Genomic DNA, 24,106 nt, shown 5'->3' on the forward strand with positions numbered 1-24,106 from the left:
GGGAGTTTGAGGTGTGGAATGGAGTGAAGTCCAATCAGCTTCCACATGCAAAAGACCTTGAAACGCTGGGTGGGACGCCCAGTGGACTCGCAGCAGTGGTGGTGTGGCCGGGACCGGGCTTCGGCTTCTTATTGGTCGGCAGATATGGTAAGTGGCAGTCCCACCGGCCTAACACTAAAGGGGCCAAATTTAGAACGTTGCTATTCAATTATAATAAGGGAGAGATGCCACAATATATATAATAATTATACCATTTGGGGAGAAATCTACTTTAAAAATAAAAATAAACTGGGTTAGAAACTGCACTCTGCACATTTCCCTGGACCATCTCTGAGCCAAACTGCAAGTTATGTTGGAGCTCCAACTTTGAGTGGATCTCTTGATGAATTCTCTGACCCTAAAAAGCAAACACTGGGGAGAACACGGATTGTTATTTACAGGGGGGAGTTCTCCCCCCCCATACCATTTTCCTAATCAAAACTGGGCTCTGCAGCTGCGGTTGGGTGTGGGGGGGGGGGGGGGGGGACTGGTCTCCTTTCCTATCCCTAACTGTAGCCCAGATGGGGATAGTTTGGGGGAAATTAGGCAAGGAGTAGTATTAAGACTTCTCTCTGACCCAATTTTACAGACCTAACCCAAATCATTCTCTCTTTCACACACCCCTTTACTTTTTTTAAGGTCAAAAAGCACATCAGGAGACCAGCCACAGATCTCCAATGTAACACTGTGAAGATTACAGACACTGTGGGTCTGTAAAAGTGAATTGTGTATAGAGCCACCAGGATCTGAGTGGCAAGGATAGGGAGGGCATTTGAGTCTTCGACCCCTTCTCAGTCCCACTAATCAAAACCCTTACTGCAAGGCATTTCAAATGGAAGAAAGGAGAGTTGTTTTCCTTGAAAATGTTAACAATGCAGAAAGTCCAGTTTAAATTAGCAAAACCAAGTGGGGTTCACCAGTTAAATCCTCTCTCCTTTTCCCTGGTCTAAACTGTGACTTCACATGTAATTTACCCTTCTGAAGAAAGATGGAGATGCACACATTTGTCATACCATGAGAAACTGCACATTATATTGGAGATCCAACCTTGAGGTGATCTCTTGATGACTGACTGAAATGAATCTGTGGCTTGATTGGTCTCTTCAACAAGACTTGTGCAGGTTCTAAGTGGATTGTGTCCTGTCCATTATGTCTTAGTAACCTCTATACATTAATTAGTCTTTTGTCTCGCATAAACCTTTATTGGCATAACACATTAATTAGTCACCAGCATGCTAGTTTGGTCACTGTTAAATCTTAAAGCTTCAGTTGTTGCTCATGATTGCTTATGGTCCACATGGTGTTTATGTCAGAGAATCTCTCTTAATAAGGAGGTCATTGTTTGATACAATTCCACAGGATGTACCATGTCTATCAGATTGTTCATCTGAGGAAATAAGGAAGTCTGCCTTCTAAAGTGGACAAGATAAGCACGGATTTTATAACTGTCAAGTATTAACTCCTATCTTATGGTTTAAAAATCTAAGTTAGTGCATTAGTCAGAGACAAACTTCAGAGGATGGCGGAAGACCGGAAGGCCTGGAGGGAGCTGGTCCATGGGGTCGCAAAGAGTCGGACTCGACTGTGCGACTGAACAACAACAGAGACAAATCTGACCAGAGGCTGTGGAGTTCTGTGCATGGAGCTCTCAGAATTTTTTTAATTCTGTTTTCAGGTGTGCAGGGACCCAATTCAGACTGGGATTGGGGGGAGGGGCTAAACCTGCCCAGTGTGCTACTTCCCCAATCTAAAATGTTCCAGGGAAACCACCATTTGCCCCACTGGGGAAGTGGCAGAAACTTAATTTTCTTTTATCAGGTCCTTTAGCTGCCTCTGGATCAATCAAAGTTTTCAACTACCTAAAAGGATTTATTGGCCATACATTACAGTTGTTTACATGAGGATTAGATTGTTCCGACTGTTTAAAAAACAGCTATTCCAAACAGATAGGGAAGGCTGTAGCAGCTTGAAGTATTGACTCCCCCCCCACACACACACACACAGAGGAAGGACAAGGTCAGGTGAGGCAAAAAGCATATCAATAGCTAAGGAAAGCAGCACTTGTCTGAAGGAAAGTCGACATTAGGATGTTTGTTCTTCTTGTATTTATTGGTAGAAAGTTTAATTGTAAATATTTACCTACTCATCTAAGATCTTTGTTACCTTGAAGACTAGCAAGTTTATTGTGACATTAGGCCTCCTAGAGAAAAATCTGCTTTATGAGTTGCAAGGAAAGGACATTGAAAATGGGTCAAGAAGAAGGGGAGAATGTTTTACAAGGTGAGCTAAAAAGATACGTCAATCAAAGACAAGTCCATAATTTAAATTAGAGTGTTCAGTCATTAGAAATCAGCAAGCCCATAGATATAGCTAAGCATAGGAACACTCAACCATTTCATAAAATTTTCATAAGTCCATCAACTTCACAAAGTAAGAACTGTCCTATGCAGCAAGGAAGGCCCATAGGTTTTTCTCACAATGAGGGCACAAAGAGCTCTACTACTGGACTTGTATATCAAAAGCTAGACCAAATCAATAAGTTTTACTATAGCTCTCAACCAAATACAAGGCTTACTCATAAAGGAACTGTGAATTATTTAAAACCACATTACTTTCCATTATTTACCAATAACCTTTCAGACAGATTCCTATGAATAGGTTTAGAAAATATTGATAAATCTATATTGCAACACCTCACAAATGGCTTAAGAGCTCAACTATTGTTATAACCACAGTACAAAGCTCAGTTGTAGAAAAGATGCTGAGACTGTGTATTTATTGACAGTAAGTGGATTTATTTCCTAAGCAGATGACTAGAGCTTGAGAAACTGCACAGTCTGGAACCAGAGATTTCAAGAGAAGCAGGGGCACTGGACTAGATGGACAACCAGTATGATCCAGCAGGTGGTTCTTATGTTCTTATGTGCTGAGTGTAACAGTTCAGCACTGTGACGAACTGACCTTCAAAAGCAGGATACTTAGTGCTGGGAGATTAGGGGTTAATGCCTCACAGTAAAGCACAGTCTGATTGTCAGGCTGCTGCCTGCATGCACCCCATTCGCTCTGATTGGTCATCGCCAGCTAAGGAGCATGTAAAGAAGTCTGGTCAGTCCTATCAGAGGAGTCAGTCATAGTTTGGACTTTAGCTTGGCAGTTGCCAGTCAGCTTCAACTATACTCTTTTGCCTGTTCAAAATATTATAATTCGTATAAATAACCAAATTTCCCTCAACTTCTCGTCCCCTGCCCTATTCCTAACTCAACTGTGCCTGTTCAATAAAACCAATCTTTCTGTTTAAACTTTACTTCGTGTCAAGTGCCATTTCAAAAGGGATTTTAAAAAGAGGGCTCCTGCTTAGCTACAATAAATCTCTGGCCAGGGACAAAGCCATATAACTTCTCTATCACAGGGTAGGACTTACATAAAGTTATAATTCTATAATTCAGATATTCTACGAAGAGGCTGCTCAGTCAGAGTGGGGAACAATGTTTTGGCGGGCAAATCTGCCTCACAGTGAAGAAGAAGCAGGGGTCCATCATAAGCATCTCACCCTGTAACATCCAATATGAGAAAATACCGTATTTTTTGGACCATAAGACGCACTTTTTCTTCCAAAAAAAGTGAGGGGAAAAGTGTGTGCGTCTTATGGACCGAATACTGAGCCCCAGGGTTCAGAATATTTTTTCCCTGTTTTCCTCCTCTAAAAACTAGGTGCGTCTTATGGTCAGGTGCGTCTTATGGTCCGAAAAATACGGTAATCCTTGATCCATTTCATTGGCTGCAGTCCCTGAAGCTGCATCACATGTTCCTTAAACATTAGTGGGAGGGAGAAAGAGGGGGGAAAGGGCACAGGAATGCTGTTCTCAGTGGCTAGCATAGATCTCTACTAACATTTCGCTCCAGCCTGAAATGTTAAAATTAACTAACTAGTTCATTAATTCTTTCAGCCTACAAACTTCTTCGCCGCCCAAAATGCTGTCTGTCACTTTTTATACTAACTTCCTCAGGTGTTATCCACAGAAAACCGTACCTCCTTGAAGAGATTCAGATTTTGACAGTATTTCACGTTATCTCCATTCTAGCTATTGTCACCTCCCTCCTGCTTCATTACTGAACTGGTGAAAGTGCACACCTGGGTACACTGATAAATGTGTGTGCTAAATTCTTTTAGTAGAAGCCAAAACTAGGTCCTTCACCATCTGAGAGCCCAGCTTTTTAAAATAACAGAATTTAAACATGCATATTAGTTTTGTTCTCTGTGCTAGCCTAGCATTACTAACTTCTGACCAAAGCTTTGTCATTGTTTTTTTTTGCAATTCCATCTCAGGCTGCAAGTTGGATAAGATTTATCAAGGGTCTCTGACTGAAACTATGCCAATTTATTTATTTATTTATTTATTTATACAGTCAACTTGATATCCCGCTCGAACCCCCTTGTCTAGGGGTCTCTGAGCGGCTTACAGATTTTTGGTGCTAATCACCATTTTTCCCTGACTAGGGTCACAGTATATATATGGGGATGGGACAACCTACCGGCACCCCCTATGGTGGTGGTAGTTGTTGTTGTTTGTTGCTTTCGTCGGCTCGGGTCGGGTCGGGTCTCTGGGCTGGCGGGTGTTCTTTTCCCGGCGTTTCGGAAGTGGCTGTCTTCTTTCTAAGGCGCGCGGCTCCGCCTGCTTCCGGCCCAGCAACGTCCTTTTCGGCTCCGCTTGAGCTGGTGCTCGTCGTCCCCGCACGCCGCCTTCCTCTTTACGACAGCACTCGGTGTATTCTCGCTCGGCCACCAGGGATCGCTCAACCGCGCGTCTCTGATTGCGCCCGCCTGCCGCCGCAACGCCACGCCGTCCACACCGAATCGATGCTCGCTGCCGCCATCATTGCCGCCGCCGTCTTCAACCGACCACACAGGGTGCCCCCCACCCCTCTAAGGGTGGGTACCCATTTATCTACTTGCAATTAGGTTGCTTTCGAACCGCTGGGTAAGCGGGAGCTGGGGACGAAGGTCGAGAGCTCACCTCAACCACGGTGGTACTCGAACAGCCATAGTGGCTGTTCGGATGATGTTACAGAGCAGGCGTTTAACTGCCTGCGCCACCGCTCCCCATTTAGTGTTATTAATAATAAAACTGACCAAATGACAAGCACACAGGTATTTTCCAGACCAGCAAGGGAAAGACAGATGAAATGAAGTATCATGTGACTGTCTGATTGGATGCATGTCAAGTTTTTAGCGCTTACTATTTGAAGGATAAGCTTGAAAATATTATCTACAATTTTAATCCTAAAGACACTTAACAAATACTAATACCTATTATTCAAGGAGCCCTCCTGTCAGCAACTGTGAAGAAGTTTGCAACTGTTATGTATTAGATTGAACACATTATGGTTTTGATCTGAAGTTAGTAATGTTAGCCTAGCATAAAGAACTAATTTGTACATTTAAATTCTGTTCTTTTAAAAACTAAGCAAATGCAGAAAAAAAGCAAAAGCATCAGGAATATTATTTTTTAATGAAAGCTGCTAACTCCAACAATTGGGAAGGGTGGGTGGGAGAAGAAGTTCCTAACATTTCTAGCTGGGAAAGACTGAATGGAAAATGTTAAACATTGACACATGGCTGCATCCCTATGTACACTTATGAGGAAATAAATCCCATTGAACTTGGCAAGTAAACAATTGTGATCATGCTTTAAAAATACTTACTTGAACGTAACCTATACGGAAATCAGAATGAGTACTAGAATGCATAATGTATACTCTACTATGCTCTTATTGTCATTCAGCTTTCTACAAAACTAAAAAAACCAACCATCAGAGAAACACAGAATTGTCTTTGTTTTTTTTATTTGATATCTACACTAGTTAGAATATACTGCCAAACTGATTCTCAACTTAACTAATCCAAAATACTTGTATTTAAAGCTGATTTGGTCTAACTCAGTAGCATAGGGTATCATCCTAAACAGAATTACACCCTTCCAAATCCATTGAAGTTAATGGGTTTAGAAGGGTGTAACTCTGCTTTGGACTGCACTGTTAATCAGCTTATATTTAATACCTTGGCCTAAATAAATTCTGAATTAGTCTATTGCTTGGTTCTTTTCCCAGGAGCATTGAATAATAGTTATCGGTACAAAGCAGAACAGTAGCAGGGTGAAGTTAAGGGAGTAGCATAATGATCCTGAAAGCAAAGTTTAGAAATGTTATAGAGAGTGCAAGGCATTCAGCTCCTAGAATGACACTTTGTCATTAAGCATCTGTGATTTCATTCAAGGACATGTCACATCAAGAGAGTCATCTGATTTCATTTTGATATTTTGTTTATTTAAAAAGCAAAGCAAGATTTGAACCCTTACGACTGTTGGGATAGGTATGAAATTGGGAACCAAACTATATGTTATATTTTTTAATGCGTCGGTTCAAGGGAATCCTGACTTGACTCACTTTCCCCACTGCCACAGAGTAGCTGCAGGGAACTGCTTTTAAAGGACAACAAGACCTGATTCAGCTTGGGACCACAGTGTGGAGGAAAGAGGGACTCCTGACTTTCCCCCTTGCCATTTTCACAAGCCAAGACTGTCCTAGAGGGGAGTTATATTCCTCATTTTGGAGCTGCACATGCAGTATTTAAAAATGTAATGTATCATTTGGCTCTTAGAGAGCCACGTCTGATGAAATCTCTGAGACCAGAAGATGAAACTGGGAAGCATAGCCAATGCAATAGGGCAGTGCCTTGCTTACTTCCATTGCACTGCATACTTTTTTGCTCCTTCCCATGAATAGTAGTATATGCAATATACAATAGTATATTGTGTGAAACAAGCAAACAGAAGCAAATTTCTATAACTTATATAGATCGCAGAATCCAGTTTTTCATGATACAGAATTTGGATACAGTCCTGCAATTTTCTCTCTCATATCTTTAGAATATGAGGGCATAATAATCAGGGCCGGCTCCAGCTTATTTTGCACCCTAGGCGAGGATCCCTTCTGCCCCCCCCCCCCTTGCGTCCACCAATTTTCAAAAATAAATGCATTTTAGGAAGAATGAAAAACACAAATAATCAAGAAACTCCCAGAGTATGGGGCCGGGTGCAGTTTGGTGCCCCTAAGGGCCGTCCCACTCTAGGCGATCACCTAGTTCGCCTAGTGAGTGAGCCGGCCCTGATAATAATACTGACTGATGAGAAAGGTGCCATGGGAAGAGTACCAATGAGGATAAAACAAATTATAAAAGCCTCCCCCATCAACAAAGCAACAGTGTGAGTTTGTTGAGGACTGAGGCTAAACGACTAGCTTCCTGTTCATCTATTCTTGAACCTCAACGGTCTGGTACCACTTCCCCATAAGTCTCACTGCTGAAGTATGGGATTGCTCATCTTATCCCGTGCCTGAGAAGAACAAAACAGGGAGCAGTACATTTTTAGTTCTCATTCCCTGTGCCCGTGATCTTTAAGCTTTCCAGTGGTCAGAATGTCAGACCAGGATCTGGGAGACCCAGGTTCAAATCCCCACTCTATGATCGAACCTTGTTGGGTGACCTTGGGCCAGTCATATGCTCTCAGCCTAACTCACTTTTATGTGAGAATAAAATGGAGGAGGGAAGAACATTGTAAGTCACTTTGGGACTTTGCTGAGGAGCAAAATAAGGTAAAAATGAAGCAAATGAATAAATGAATAAAAGGCCGGTGTCATGAACCACTCAGGTTCAGTAGAGCAACAAGATGAAGAGGACTCCTCTGAGGAGGAGGTAGTCAGCAGACCTCACCCAAACCCACAGTCAGTGGCAGTGGTACTGCAGGAGGCGGCAGTCCCTGAAGGGCTCGACACAGATCCTCAGGCAGGACCTAGCACACTGGCCCCTCTCAGCTTCCCAGCCCTGGGCTGGCAACAGAGACCCAGTTGCCAGCCAATTCACCCCCTCCATCACCAGATCCTCGCGAACATCGTCGGAGGAAAATGAGAGTCTTTCAAATCAGAAGGCGCAGTAGCCGGCTAGTAGCACAGCATCGGCCCAGCACCAACAGCAAGGATGAATGCTTGCAGGAGCAGGACTGAGGCAGCCAGCAGGTGTATGATGCAACACAGGTGGTTTAAGCAGCGTGGGGCTTAAAAGCACCAAAAAAGGGAATAGATGTGTGGAAATAACTTGACTGTTAGCTACTGACTTTGTTGTTTGTATTCTGGATTGATTGCCTCATCTCTGATCTTGGCCTGTGTCTAGAACCCTAGATATTGGATTCCCATTTGGACTCAATACTGTGAGTGTTGTCTAGCCAGTATCTGAATCTTGGAACTGTACTCAGACCAGCTCTGATGTCTAGAAACTACCTCTGTGTGCTCGCTGTGTGCCAGCGATCAGGACAGCCCTGCCTTGTCCAGCTTACTCTAGGTACAGCTCCAGGGCCAATAGAATATATTCACTCATACATTCATGTAATATCATTAACAGTCATATGTTATACTTTAACATGCACCAAAAAGGATTTGTCATTTCCTTGAGAAGTTTACAATTTTTATATTTACTTGGAAGAAACAACAAAGAAATGGTATAACGGAGACAGAAATGGAAAGACAGGAAAGCAAGAAGGATCGTGAGCAAATGTGATTACACTGAACACACAGCTTACCATGCATGTTTACTCAGAACATTCTAGTCTCTGAAAAGGGTTCAAATTCTATTCATGAAAGTTTGGCTTTTAAGGCAGAGCTGTGGCTCCGTGGTAGAATACCTGCTCTGCATATACAGGTCCAAACTGCAGTCCTTAGGTTCTTCACAGGTATTTTATTGTGATATATTTTTATCCTATCCTATCACCAAGGAATTCAGAATGAAGTATACGGTTAGCCCTCTCTTCCTTTTTATCCTCACAACATCTCTGAGTGCAGGCTAGGTTAGGCTGAGACAGAATGGCCCTCCCAAAGTCACTCAGTGAACTACATGGCAAAGAGGGGATTTGAACCCAGGTCTCCCCATTCTTCGTTTAACGTCTAACCACTGGACCACACTGGCTCTCATAGCACACATTTGTGCAAGACTGCCTGGATCTCTGTGGACTCACCACCAGCCAGTGTTAGATGGACCAAGGTCTGATGTACAAGGCAGCTTCCTGTGTTCATGCTGGACTTGCAAAAAATGTGTGCCTAATTTCCATCCACCTCCAGGATACTATAAGCTCTCAGGTGATAAACTCATTTGTTATGAGGGCTGGATCTGACATAAATGTCACTTTGTCGGGCCAGGCCAGTGTGTCATAAAATGTAATGTCAGGCACCAGAGATACAAACTTTATAAAGGACAACAGCTAGTAAGCTCCACGTTGGTGTGTCCTCACTCTAAGGCCCCATGGGCTGTGGGGGAGGGGGAAGGTTGCAAAGGAAAACCTGCATGGGCAGACTGGAGAGCCAGCGGTGCAGTGCTGGGTAGATGCCCTCGTGCTGCCTGGATGGGGGGCAAACCCCTTCCCCAGCCCACTCCTGCTGCCAATGCTGTAAGCCCAGGCCCCAGGATAAAAGCGCAAAGTGTCTGGGTCTTACAAGCTCCTCCCTGCCCCAGCCACCATGGAAGGGGACTGGGAAGACAAGTTGAACTAACCCCTCGCCTGTGGAAGCAGGGTGGTGGTGGCCCAGGTGCAAGGCCATGTGCATGCAGGACCCAGGCTAAGTAAAGCCCAATAAGCTGGAGAGATCTGTGCAGCAGCAACCGTCTCTGGCCAAGACCACCAGGATATCCATGGTTGGGTTCAATCCAGAGATCATCAAAAGCCATGTCACCCCATGCAGTGGCAGCCACCCCAGGCACTGCACGCACAAGGTCACGCATGACCATCCAGTGACCAAGACAGCCAGAGATCACTGGCACCGCCCCCCACGAGGAAGTAGCCACCAATGGCTAAAGGCTGCCTGGTGTCCCATGGGGGAGGGAGGCCCTGGTGGCCCAGTTGCATGCTTGGTGGCAGAACTAGGCCCCCAAAGTGTGAAAGAAACTGCCAAAGAATGCCTCCCATGGGCCAAAGCATAGCTGTGGCATGGGAAAGCACGAATATGGCGGCAGTGCTGGCTGTCAGCAGGCCCCAGCAGAGGATCCTCTGTGCCTCCCCCATGTGCAAATGCCAATCACTGCAGCCACCTGGGACTGCATCCCCGGAGCTGTAGGCTGAGCGAAGAGGTGTACGACCTTACCTTGGAACCATGAGCCAGCATGAACGCGGCTGTGGCAGCTCCCAATTTAGCAGTCAGGCTGCCACTGAAGCGAAGGGGTTCTGCTTGACTGCTGCAGATGAGGTTATTCCACTGTGTTGAAGACATAATCGGAGTGGCTCCACCCACTCCCCCTCCGAGCAGCCTCCTGTTCCCTTCATCGTACCAATTGTTTGTGGGCCGGTTTCTGTCGCCAGGCCTTATATTTGACACCCTTGACGGATGGAGCAAGCTAATCTACCCATTCCTTTTTTGTCTTCTTTCTCCCTATCTCCTCGTCTCCTTTAAATGAGAGCCAGTTTGGTGTAGTTGTTAAGAGCGCGGACTCTAATTTGGGAGAACCGGGTTTGATTCCCCACTCCTCCACATGCAGCTGCTGGTGTGACCTTGGGTCAGTCATAAGTTCTTTCAGAGCTGTTCTCTCAAGGGTAGTTCTCGAGAGAGCTCTCTCAGCCCTACCTACCTCACAAAGTGTCTGTTGTGGGGAGGGGAAGGGAAAGGGATTGTAAACCACTCTGAGACTCCTTTGGGTAGTGAAGGGTGGGGTATAAATCCAATCTCCTCTTCTTCTTCTTCAGCTGCCATAAGCATTCAATGCCTCCTAAAACATGCTCAATTCTCATCAATCCTCATCAGTTCATTTGGAGGTGAGTTTTTTGTTTCAGTTTACTATGTAATATTTTTCTGCATATCTGGGATCCTCTTAGCATTCTGAAATGTCTAGCTTGACTGTGAATGACCCTGTTTTGCTACTCGACAAACAAGCACTTGACTATTGTCCGCTATTACAGGGAATTATGACAACCTCTGCCATCAAGAGGGTAGAAAGAATCAGTGCACACAGCACACTGCATGCAAAGGCCTCAAAGAAAGATACCAAAATCAGACTCACCCGTTCTTGTCCTGCAGTATCCCAGATCAGAAACTTATGAAGCTCATTCCCACAAGGCACAGTTTTAGTCATGAAAGAAGCACTAAAAGGTGCAAGAAATAGCAGCACATTATTTGAACTCTAGAATACGAACAGACCACAGCTAAAGCACATTTATCCAGTTATCTGATTTAAGTCCCACATTTATCATTCAGACTAATTGAGCAATTATTTGAGCTTTTCTCTCTTTTCTCTCTCTAAGAGTGCTCAGTAACTTTATTTGCCATATCGATCTAATTCGGAACATCGTCCTAGAATGCAGATCAAAAAAATCTGTACAATGGGGCCATAAACAGATGGAAGGGATTTTTCTACAGACCCAGTAGAGTCCTCAGGTTTGCCGAAAAAGTCAGAGTTAAAAAGATAGTGAGGGGGATTAAATTGCCCCCCAAAATGGGGAATGATGACAGACCTTGTGAAATCTTGCAAGCCCCAAGTAAGCACTACAGGGCTGCCTAGCAACCAAGGCACTGAAGTTTGGAAGAAGGCAGCAGCAGTGACTGGGAGAGCAAGAGAAGGTGGTGAAGAGGGAGAAAAGGCTGGGGAGAGGGAGGGAGAAAAGCAGGATGCGGAGAAGAAAGTGAAGGCTGAGAAGAGAATGGAGGCCAGTGTGGGGAAATATGATTTCCTTCCCCCGTGTCCCCAGCCTGTATACATTTATATTTTCTTACAGAAGAAATATTTCTTTCCATACGCATTTTACAACTAAAGATACATGCCCTTCCAATTTTATTTATTTTTTTCATTAGGCTTTTACACTACTCTCCTCGCAAGCAGGCTCAGGGCAATGCACAACCCATACATACAAAACACATTTCAGCAATCTAAAAATAATATCATAAAATCTAACATCACATGGTGCCGTAATACAGTTTTGGTCCCACAGTTTACTTCATCAATGGGGGGGGGGAGCAGTTAGTGAACTGGCTAGTTGTTAAAACCGATTAAAAATATGATTGTAATAGAACCCTCCAACATTTTTTTTAAAGTTTTGATCGCCTAGGTTCGTTAATAGGATGTCACTTTAAAAACATCTTGTGTTGACTTGCATGGAACTCTAGGAATGAAAGTGAGTATGGATCTTTAAAACTGAGATTTCAGCATTTTTTTTCTCTGCAGCAATTGTCAGTAGTAGGGGACAGTAACAGAAAAAGCTTTGTCGTCTATGAACCTCCTGTGAGACTTTAGAGACACCAGGTCAGTCAGCAGCTGTGAGAAACATGATGCTGGACTAGATGAACCATTGGTCTGATCCAGCAAAGCTTTTCTTATATTCTTGTTACTAAGCAACACACCAGCTTGTGTGGAATTATTTCACTCTAGATCCTGCAAAAAACTTACCAGGGATAATATGTTTATTCCAGTCTCCTAAAGACGAACCTTGGGTTTTGCATTCAGCAGTTTTCAGGTTGGTCAAGTTTGGAACACTAGTCCCTTCCTGAACTAAAGGAAACGAGAATGTTGCTTTCATGCCTGATCTAACTGCTGAGCAATGTCTCCTGAAGCACTGTTCAGCTTGGGTTTAGCTTGGCACAGCTTATTAAAACAGTCTTTATTCCCTATTGGTTTTTACCTCCTTTCAAATAATTAAAATGAATGAGCTCTGGACTGTATCCAAAAATATAAAAGTAACATATTTTTCAATCTGTTTCAGGTACTGCTCTTTAGAATGGCGCATGGGGCTTTTAAGTCTTTGGATATTTAGAATACTATCAAGCAGAGCAGGTGTGTTGGATGGTAAAATTAATTACTTTTTTAAAAAAACAATATAACTATATTTTATTGAAAGAAAAATTAAACACCTATCAGCAATGTTGAATCAAGAACATTATTGAACAGTCCTTAGACATACTCGTGATTTCCGCTCTAAGACTTTTTATTTGGAAAGAACAAGACAAAGTAGCGGACTCACAGGCCAGCTTATATGCCCCAAGGAAAACACACCCACACACACCCAACACCTGTGAATGGTCTATCTACAGTAATTAGATTATTCCTAGGGACCCTAGGTTCCCGATTAGCAGGGAACTAGGATCCGAACGTCTATTGTGTTCGGGAGCGAAGCTCAGGTACTTCACCTGACCGCATGCGGAACCAGCCGAAACTGGATCGCACACATGGCTGGGTCAGGACACAACACCCCTCTCCCCTTGGTCCGAAAGACACCCGCATACATAGTCCTTTAGATATGCTGGAGCCTTCCACTCCCTCGTGGAGCGGCGTGTTGCTGGGGCTGTGGGGGACACCAGCGCTAATGCTCTCGGTGGAGAGCTGGCCGACGCCGGGGAAGCTGGTGTCGTTCCCGGAGGCTCATCCGAGGCGGCCAGGACAGCTGCGGGCTGGTTACGGAGTACCGGGGTCACGGCCTACGGTTGGCCAGCTATCACTGGAGTTGGGGGTAGCTCGGTAGTCTTGCCAGGGTCAGCCTCCTCGGTGTCTTCTGGTTCCAGAGGCAGCACTTGCTGGCGCATTTGGTCGATGTGCCTATGGCGCACCATACCATCCTCACAGGAGACCTCGTAGGAATGGGGTCCCTTGATTCGTACCACTCGAGCCGGAAACCATGGTGGGACCTTGGCGTAGTTCCACAGGTACACTGGGTCCTCAGGAAAAAACCCTCGGGTGGCTTCCTGGTCCTCCGTGTCCGGCTCGCGTTTGGGGGCCCAGTCCAGGTGTAGTTGATCTAGACGTGTTGTGAGGCGATGACCCAGGAGCAATTCGGCTGGACTGAGCCCCATTGTTTTGTGTGGGGTGGTTCGTTGGCCGAAGAGGAAAGAGGCTACTTGTAGACCCAGTCGGTAGAGTAAGGAGAACCGTTCCAGGTGAGCTGTAAGGAGAACCGTTCCAGGCGAGCTGTCAGAGTGTGTCCTTGGTGGTTCGGACCATCCACTCCACTTGGCCGTTTGTGGCGGGGGGGGACGGAGCCGACCGCACATGGCGAATTCCATCACAGGATGTAAAGTCCTGGAATTCCTTGGACTTGAATGCAGTGCCATTGTCCGTTACCAGGGTGTCCGGAATACCCTGAGCACTGAAGATCTGCCACATGGCCTTGATGGCGGAACAACCTCTAGCCACTTGCTGTAAGAGTCAACAAGGATAAAAAACAGCTGCCCCTCGAACGGTTCCGCGAAATCTAGGTGGAGCTGAGACCAGGGGCGGTGTGAGGACTCCCAGGCTCTCTCCGGAGCCCTGGGTGGTTTGGGGCAAGAGACCTGGCAAGGCTGACATCGTTTGACCATGTCCTCGATGTCCCGATCGAGGCCAGGCCACCAGACGTAGCTCCTTGCTATCGCCTTCATCCTCATGACCCCGGGGTGGTGCTCATGTAGAGCCACTATGACTCGCTGCTGTAGTGGGACAGGTATCACCACCCAGCCACCCCATATCAGGCACCCTTTGTATGTGGATAGTTCGTCTTTCTGGGTGACGAACAGCGTGTACTCGGGGCCCTGCTTGGCCATAGGCCAATCCCTCCCCACCCAGTCCAGGACCCGACAGAGAACCTTGTCTCGGCCTGTGAGGCAAGTGACCTCTCGCACATGAACTGGGCGATTGGGGAGTGACTCCACGAGAGCGATCGTGTGCGCGGAAGTGGGGTCAGGGTCCATGACGGGCAGCGGCAGATGGCTGAGGGCATTGCCGTGCCCGATGGCTTTCCCGGGGCGATGCACAAGGTTGTAACTGTAACCCGCCATGGAAATGGACCACCGCAGAACCCTGGGGGAGACCATCTGCGGCGTCTGACTGTTGGGAGCCAGGAGACCCAGAAGAGGCTTAATGTCCATCACCACCATGAAGGCCCGGCCGTAGAGATAGTGGTGGAATTTTTTTATACCAGCCACTATCGCTAGCGCCTCCTTGTCTATCTGCGCAGAAGACAAGGTCCTAGAATAGTAGGCAACTGGGACCTCCCAGCCGGCTGGCAACCAGTGACCCAGGACCGTCCCAGCCCTGTAAGGAGAACCGTTCCAGGCGAGGACCACCGGCAGCGCCTCGTTGAAATGGTGCAGGACGGAGTTAGAAATGAGCAAGTCCTTGACCCTCTGGAACGCTATGGCGTGAGCGGGCATCCAGACCCAGGGCACTTCTTTGTCCAGGAGGCAGTGCAGGGGCTCCGCCACAGCAGCTTTCAAGGGGAGAAAAGCATGATGAAAATTGAGCAGGCCTAAGAAAGCCTGCAGTTCAGATTTGAAAGTGGGAGTCGGGGGCCCTGTATTCACCCGAACTTTATCTTCCGTTGGGTGGATACCCTAGGCGTCCACCGCAAACCCCAGGAACTCGATGCACGGCACCCCGAGGAGACACTTTTCTTTCTTCACCTTGAGGCCGGCGGAGTCGAACCTCTGGAGCACTGCCCGGAGTCGGTCTGCAAAGCTGACGGAGTCTGGTGCCACAGTGATGACATCATCTAAAAAAGGTTGTACTCCTGTGATGCCTAGCCTTCTCTAGGTATTTGGCCTCAAACTGACACCTACATTGGATGAGGGATCCCTCTATCTGCAGCAGCTTTCCCAGTCCAGCCATATCTTCAAAAGGAAATAATTCCCCTTGTTAAGGGCTTGGCTCAGAAGAGTAAGTCTAACAGTGTAGGTTGCATGTTTTCAAAGAGAGCTGCCAATCTGCCAACTTAATCTTTAGTTGATAATGAATTATTGATAGATCTTACTTTTCCCTCTATAGAAGGGAGGAGGAAATTGGCTAATCATGTAGTACAGAATCAGCAAAATAGTCCTCTTTCCTAATCATGTAGTACAGAATCAGCAAAATCATGTAGTACAGAATCAGCAAAAATCCTTGAGAGATCCTTTTAAGCATGATACTTCTGAAGATAATCTAATTGCCTCTTTTGGAGCTTTATCCTTCCAGGAACAAGATAAAAAGTTAGCCAGTCTGCAATCTCTTACTCATGCTCTAACTGATATTTAAAATATCAATAATCCTGGAGTAAATGTGCTGAGCATGCCCATACAAAGGACCTGCTACCATCTGAGAATATGTACTGCTTTGCAGGCTCTGAGTATCAGGTGCCAGAAGTCAGGCAAAGCAGAGTCAGTCCAAGGTCAGGGGTCCAGAAGACAGGCAAAGCAGCATCATTCAGTCTAAGGTCAAGGTCCAGAAGTCAGGCAAGACAGAGTTGGTAGCTTAGTATGTATTGTAACACCTAATAGCCTCTCTTGGCTGCTTTTATAGCCCCACGCCTGAGGATCATACTTGCAACCAGTTACTCAGAAGCAATCCTGCAACTACTCATCTTTGTTATCAGCAAACAGCTGGCGTCAGGCCAGGAGGTGTGCAATTTGCCGTCTTGTCTGTAGCTCTGTTCTCAGCCTCCTAGTGGGCTGGGAATGGCCAGCTGAGGTTCACCTGCTGAATCAAGGCTGGAAGGTGTCTGTGGCTCTGCACCAGCTGTTGGCTGTGAATCCTGACAAGCCTACAGCTCATTTTTCTGCTGGTCAGCTTCTGTTAACTCAAGGCTGGTTACACGGGGCTCCTCTTCTCCTGAGTCCTCACTATCGCTGAGCCCTGGCTGACTCATGACAGAATGAACCTTTGATAAACCACTCTGAAACATCATGCCTTTTAACACCACCAACACTGAAAGGGAGACCCCATTTTTAGAAATTTTCAGGTGGCACTGCAAGGGCTTTTTATTTGCCAGGGCTTTTTAACAGGGCAGAGACTACAGGCATCTTTTTGGGGATGTGGGTTAGTGGGGGTTTATTTTGTATGTTTTGAATTGTAATTTGTAAACTGTCCTGAGCCATGAGGAAAGGTGGAATATAAACATTTCAATTAATAAATAAGTGTACAATGATAAGAGCTAGTTACTCTAGCAAGAAAGAACTGTGATGCTATTACGAATCTATCTCTAGAGAGTTTTGTGAAAGGAATTTCAGAGACTTGCTCCCCTATATTTTAAAGTTTTTAAAAATAGTATATTATAATAGTGATTATAATGCAATGCAATATCTTGTCAATCTCTGATATAACACGGCACCCCAGGAAAAGGATTCTGTCAGTTAACTCCATGTTTTAGTGAAACAAAATGTTATTTTTTTAAAAAAATCTCAGTTTACTACTCTTAACAATTAACAATATAATTTGGAATGGTAGATTTAAATGTAATTCTCTGTTTTGGGGACAAGGAAAATACTCTACACAGCCAAGATGCTGTAAAGTTCGCCTTCATGCTAGAAAGGAGATGGATGGAGTCTACGGACTGGATTCTCACAATTTAGGCACATCAATCTTCAGTTCTGACATATTTATTACCTATGTTGTTCCCTCCCCAGTTGAACCCAAACAGATGATAACTAGAAACTGAGCTTGTCCTTCTTTTGATCTGTTAATAAACATCTTTACTATTTTGCATGCTAATTTAACAAGCCATCCCAATATATACACCTATGTTCTGTAATTCCATGTTATTGTCTGGCAAAGTGTGCGTGCACATGAATGCTCACATGTTGAATAAAACTTTGTTGGTCTTAAAGGTGCCACTGGACTCTAACTTTGTTCTATTGCTTCCAATCCAAAACTTTCACATTTCTTTCTTGCTTTCTTTTTCTTTCTTTTGTGGGGCAGTTATATCTACAACAGTACACACGGCTAGTGTGCTACTAACTGATGAAACAATACTAAGAAATGTACAGCTATTCAGTGCAGGATTCATAAGATTACAGACATTGGGGAGGTAGACACCTAATCTGTTGTTACTGAAATCTTATCCGGTGCAAATGGATGTAGTATGTACCTTCAAGTCTATTTTTTTAAATTAAACATTCTTTAAAGTATGCACCTCAAAAAGAGAAGGAAATTATGTGTTGCTTATGACTGATAATGAGAAACACAGAAAGAAAAGTGGTTTTAGATTGGCATTATCTAAAAATGAAGTTAATAGACTTACTCAATAACATTATAAAACTGTGAACACAAGCACTATTGTGTTTAGAACATTCTCCCAGAAACCTTAAGTACAAAGGAATTATAATAATGTTTATTTCATTTTATATACATTTTTAAAATGTACACAATACTTACCCAATAGTAGGACTAATATTGTGGTCAAAATGATCCTGAACAAATCGGCAAACTATACTTGACTTGCCCACGCCAGTATCCTATATGTTAAGAAAAGAGGAATAATTTTTTTTAAAAAAATCCAGTCAAAGCTGAAATGAAAAATTTACTCAATGTTCAATAGCAATACATGTTCAGTGTTAAATAAAGATAAATTCTAACACTGTGATGCTATTTAAAACTATCCCAGCATATTCCACTGATCAATTATGGCAGAACACTGCAGCTTCTGTTCCCATATCGTACCTTCCCTATTGATTTTGTTTAAGCTCTTGAAAACCCCACAACAGCACAGCACACTTTAGGAAGTCTTTTCTGACCACTTTTGAGCAAGAAGGTCATTGTTCCTGCTGCAAACAGTATGTATATGAACTCAAGGTCTCTCAGGGTTAAAATGAATGCATTTCCCTTTTTGTGGTCATACAGTTTCCTGTTCAGCTTTTAAAACCAAATACGCTCCAAGCAACCTGATACAAAATCTCTGGTTCATAGACATCTGCACACACCACTCACTAAAATCCACAAATTAAAAAATTATGACTTCCCGGATATTTGGCCTATCAATCAGTTCCAAAGAGACAGCTGTGTTAAGTTTGTTGTAACTTGCAGCAAAAAGAGACAGAGAGACAGTGTCTTGAATTTTCAACAATAATGTAACATTTGGTAATTCTTGCATTTTATGGTCTTTTGACTCCACAGATTTTTGTCTACCACATATATACATATATGTTTGCCCACTGAATATCCATTTCATTCATTTGATGAAGTGGGTTCCAGTTTACAAAATCTCATGTTAAAATAAATATATTAGACTTTAACATATTTGTTCTTTCAGCACCTATGCATTTACTCAAGTCCATAAATGAAATCTCTTGAAGGTGATGGAATCGGCTCTTCATAAACTTGTCCTTTTAATAGTTAGACTTCTGCAGCCATAGCATTGCCAGTTACATATTTCACTGTGGAAATGATGGAGCATTTATAAGTGATGTGCTTGACTTCTCTCTTTTTTTTTCAAAAAGTATGTTTTTAATTCTTTCAGACATAGGTAAAAAAATTGACAATATGAAAATTAAACCCCAAAAGTTCAGAAAACGGAAGAACTGATGGTGGACCTACAAAATATAATAATGACAAATGCTAAAATGGGAGGGTTTCTTCCTTTACACATCTATTTTATCAACATCTGGACAGCCTTTAGGCAACTGAGGATGACACCAGTTTCAGAAGTCAGCTGACAAGCAGAATATCCCTGATAAATCACAAGTTCTGTATCATAAGAAGAAAACCACCACCACCACCCAAAAAAAGCACTGAGACCCATTCTTAAAACTTGTCAGCATCTGATGCTCACCATTCTCCCTAACTTATATCTGACAACTGGACAGAATGAACGTCCCTAGAATCATTTTCAGGAGGGTAGCCATGCTGGCCGGCAGCAGAAGAGCTAGATTCAATTTCAGTAGCACCTTAGAGACCAACAAGAATTTCAGGTATGGGCTTTTAACTCTCGAAAGCTTATACCCGGGAAATCTTGTCGGTCTCTAAGGTGCTACTGGACTCGAATCCGTCCCTGGAATCAGAGCAGCAAGTTTCACTCCTGACCTACATGCAGCTGTAACCATGTACAGACACATGGTTCACTCTACACAACTTCTGAATCCACATGCTTAGAATTGTTCCCTAAGTCAACTTGTCCAAATAGGCAACAGAAATTCCCTTGGAAAGATATGGCAGATGGGTCTGAGCAGGGCTATTTTGGGGCAGGAACGCACAGGAACGGAGTTCCGGCTGGCTCCCGAGTTGGCCACGCCCAGCAGGAACTTATTAGCATAATAGGCCATGCCCAACAGCAGAAACTCATTAGGATTGGCTAACTTAGGGGTGTGTGGCCTAACATGCAAAGGAGTTCCTGCTACAAAAAAAAGCCCTGGGTTTTGACAACAAACAAGGTAAACAGAATAAGAAGCAAAAGGTGGGAGTGGCTGGATGACCACACTTCTGGTAACATGGGGTGCGGCCTAGTATGCTAATGAGTGGTGTTGTCAGGGGTGTGGCCTAATATGCTAATGAGTTCCTGCTGTTGGGTGTGGTCTATTATGCTAATGAGTTCCTGCTGGGCTTTTTCTACAAAAAGAGCCCTGCTGTCTGAGGTTCCCATATCACTGTATCAGAAACATGGAGCTGTGGTAAAACAGCTCCCCGGTACTTCATTCTACCACAGGGGATGTGGAATTTACACAGCAGGCCCAGGTCTCCAGCAAATGACAAGTTCACCTCTCCAGCTGTATTCTGCACACATATACCATGCACACATAGAATTCCTTTTCACTGTCACTACCATGTTGAGAATTAAGAGGTATACCTGCCTACTAAAATGCAACAAAGACCCTTTATTTCTGTCTCATAAGGGACTCTTCTCCAAATAAGAATCATCCTCCTACTTCAAACCATCATGTATGTATGGAAAATCAAATTTTGTAAAAATCTGTATGTATGGAAATCTAACTTTTCAGAGTCATTCAAACCCAGGCATCTTGATAAATTAGGCTTTTATAAGAAGGTGCAGAGACTAATCAACAACACCAATTTCAAAACAAAAAGAAAAATAACTTTACTAGTATAAGAAGTTATCAGTTACGAAAAGACTATGCATTCAGCTGAGCAACAACTGACCAACATGTGAGCAATGGAATATAAAATAGGTAATACATGCATCCTCTCAACCTGCGTGATTTATTCTCTATGAAAACTATTTAGGAAGTAGGCAGAACCCAGGTTTCTTGTTTGAGCCCTGGTCATGTATTTTTCCATACCATCTTGATGGTCTTCCTTCTTATCGACCATGAGCTCAGATCTGACGCTATGTGCCTCTCTGTGTGTAGGAACAAGTGAGCCTCCCCATCACAATGGTCTGAGACTCACCTATATCCAACAAACCTGTCATGAATATGGCCAGAAATATAGGTTCATCAATATATCTAATTCTCAATGTGGTATCAGCTGATATAACCCAATTGTAAAGAAAGGCTGGTTATAGATGAAGCAAACAAATAATTAATATTGCTGGTGATGGAGGGAGATAAAAGGTAGGTGAGAAGGAGAAGGAAGGTGAGGAGGAGAGAAGGAAGCAGGGGATAGGTGAGGATATGGAGACTGCCAGGAGGAAGGAAAGAGGAAATTATGTGGAAAGGGTGATACAGGGGAAAGTGAGGGGCCCCCCACAAGTCCTTGTGAGTTCCCACTGTGCAACTGATCCCAGCCCTGCGTTAGCAGCCACTGCACACCTGGGCCACAGTTTCCCACACAGAGGCTGCCAGCGAGAGAGGGAAGGAGCAAAAGCTGCAAACAAGGAGGCAGATAAAAGGTAGGCTGGCCAGTGGGTGGGAAGTACAGAAGGAAGCAGAATAAGAGGAGAGACTGTGGAAGCTTTTAAAAAAGATTAAGTAAAAACAGTGGGGGAGAGAAAAATGAAATGTCCTCAACAAGTCCTTGTGGGGCCCCCATTTGTTTCCCTAAAATCTCTTATAGAATAAAGATAGATTTTGACTGGGATAAGATGTGGCTTGTGTCAGAACTTTCCAACTGAAAGGAAGTAAAATATTTAATATCCTGATTGTATTTGTAGGCAAGCCTTGTAGAAATAGACTGAATGAATTCCAAGCAAATGTTTTTTGGATTGTGATGTAAACCTTAAAAGCGTAGTTCAAGCTGGGAAGCTGTGGGAAATACCCCTTGTGTGTATACTTCAGATGGTAATACTTTCCTGGTCATGAGCCTTGACTCCTCTGTGTTTTCTCTCATCTTGCCACTAGGGGAAGACCCTACACAAGATTTGTTATAGTACAGCACAAACTCAGATGGCACTTCTTACAGTGTAAGTTAATTAACAAAAACCAGTGCTTCACTCATATTAATCCAAAAGTAATATTACACCCATATACCCATAAATAAAGTCCAACTCCCCTAGGCATATACAATAGAAACTGTTACATCTACAGTGGTTGAAGCATTCCTGAAAGTTCATAAAAATTACCAAGCCTGCAAACCATGCACACTTTCTTGAAAGGAGGTCCTGTTTAACTCAGTGACACTTGCCTTCAAGTAAACATGTACAGGATCAGCTTGCTGGTGATCAGGTTATTCTTTCTGGTATTAAATATGGAACAAGGCAAAATGATTCCAATATGCCTTGAGGCTTATTTTAGAATGCTACCTGAATTTACAATACCACGAAGAGACTAAGATGACAAAGGAAAAGTCAAACTACATTTTCTTGATCAGCTGATTATGTCAGTCTTAGGTAAAGGTTTCCCTTGCTCGAAAGCCAGTCGAATCCGACTCCAGGGTTGCGGTGCTCATCTCCGTTTCCAAGCCGAAGAGCCAGCACAGTCCAAAGACGTTTCCATGGTCATGTGGCCGGCATGACTAAACGCCAAGGTGCACGGAACGCTGTTACCTTCCCACCGAAGTGGTACCTATTTATCTACTTGCAATTTCTTGCTTTCGAACTGCTAGGTTGGCAGGAGCTGGAACCAGAGACAGGAGCTTACTCTGTCATGCGGCACCCGGGTCTCGAACTGCTGAACTACCAACCTTCCAGCCTGCAGTCTTACCCCCAGCCAACTGTTTGAACTAAACCTCAGGGGGAACTGGAGTTCTGAATCCCACCATGGAAACTGGCATTTTAATTCAGGAATCTGTCTAATTATGAACCAATTAATCAATTAAATATAAGTGTGTAAGCACTACATTATACCAAAGCCTAAATACAAATGCCCCTTTAAGATACTAAATGAAAGTATGAGAGGCAATTTATCAAAAAGTACCACTTATTGTTAGAAGGGGGGAAATGTTCCTTTATTTGGAAAACTGATGATCAAATACCTGTCTAAACAGCAGTGAAATGAAAGTATCTATATTGAAATGCTGGAACTTAGCAGTAGCAGACAAAATAGCAACACAGGTACTAGTAGCCCAAAATTCTAAACTGTCAAATAATTTTTTGGAACGATGGTTTCCCTTTTTTGATTATACATCTGTTTGTTCTAATAACTTGTATAAACTGCCGGATAAGTACTTACATTTTGCCTCATATTAACAATTCGTGAAAAACTATTGGTTTGGATATATATATTCGTGTTGTATATACCCTGTAGACTGTTTTTCTTATTATATTTCTGGGAACTTTGTAAAATGACTGGTTTGTCAATGTTGTATGTTTATATTATAAAATTTAAAAATTGTGGTTAAAAAATGAAAGTACCCACAGAAAATGCTGAAGTTTCTGCACACTTAGGAAACTCACTCATAAAAATATTTGTTTCTAAGTTCAAAAGCAGGGGGATCCCAAAAGCAGACTGATAAGGACTGAGCATAGTCATAGCACCCCAAATGTCAAAGGCAGTTGAATATCAGGGTTTTTTTTAAGACAATGACAAGGCGGTGGAGAGGAAAATTGGCCTGCTCAGCTTAGTCTTCTTAACCCCCAAGATCTCTCAAACATCATAGGAAAGGTAACAAATATTCTCCTTTGTGTACTCTACAACTCAGATTTGGGGCTAGGCAGTCAGTTCCTAATCACCAGCCCTGAAGTTCAACAGTCAACACTATATTAAAATGCCATACGACAGCTATATTGCCAGACAGTAAAGATTCAGGCTTTCACCTGGTACTTTTTTTAAGGCGGTAGGGAATCGTCACAGGACGGGTTGAGTACAGCTGGGGAACACCTGACAGCTGTGGCTGTGTGAACCGGTCCCTTTAATCCGTTTGTGAAACGTGCCTATATCAGGCCAAACTGCCAGTCTGAACTCAGTCAAAGTTAGAGTCCAATGGCACCTTTAAGACCAA

General features: G+C 43.7%; 1 protein-coding gene across 1 annotated transcript in view; it reads right to left on the reverse strand.

Annotated features, from left to right (window-relative positions):
• Nucleotides 1-24,106, reverse strand: part of RAB31 (RAB31, member RAS oncogene family) — a 68,754-nt gene that overhangs the window by 23,740 nt on the left and 20,908 nt on the right. Inside the window, exons 2-3 of the mRNA XM_015406603.1 lie at nucleotides 18,215-18,294; nucleotides 11,132-11,213 (exon numbers count right to left, since the gene is read on the reverse strand). Coding sequence (XP_015262089.1) covers nucleotides 11,132-11,213; nucleotides 18,215-18,294 — 162 coding nt within the window. The remainder of the gene's footprint in view (nucleotides 1-11,131; nucleotides 11,214-18,214; nucleotides 18,295-24,106) is intronic.

This window comes from Gekko japonicus, unplaced genomic scaffold (genome assembly GCF_001447785.1).
Source record: "Gekko japonicus isolate JY-2015 unplaced genomic scaffold, Gekko_japonicus_V1.1 scaffold138, whole genome shotgun sequence".
NCBI lineage: Eukaryota > Metazoa > Chordata > Lepidosauria > Squamata > Gekkonidae > Gekko > Gekko japonicus.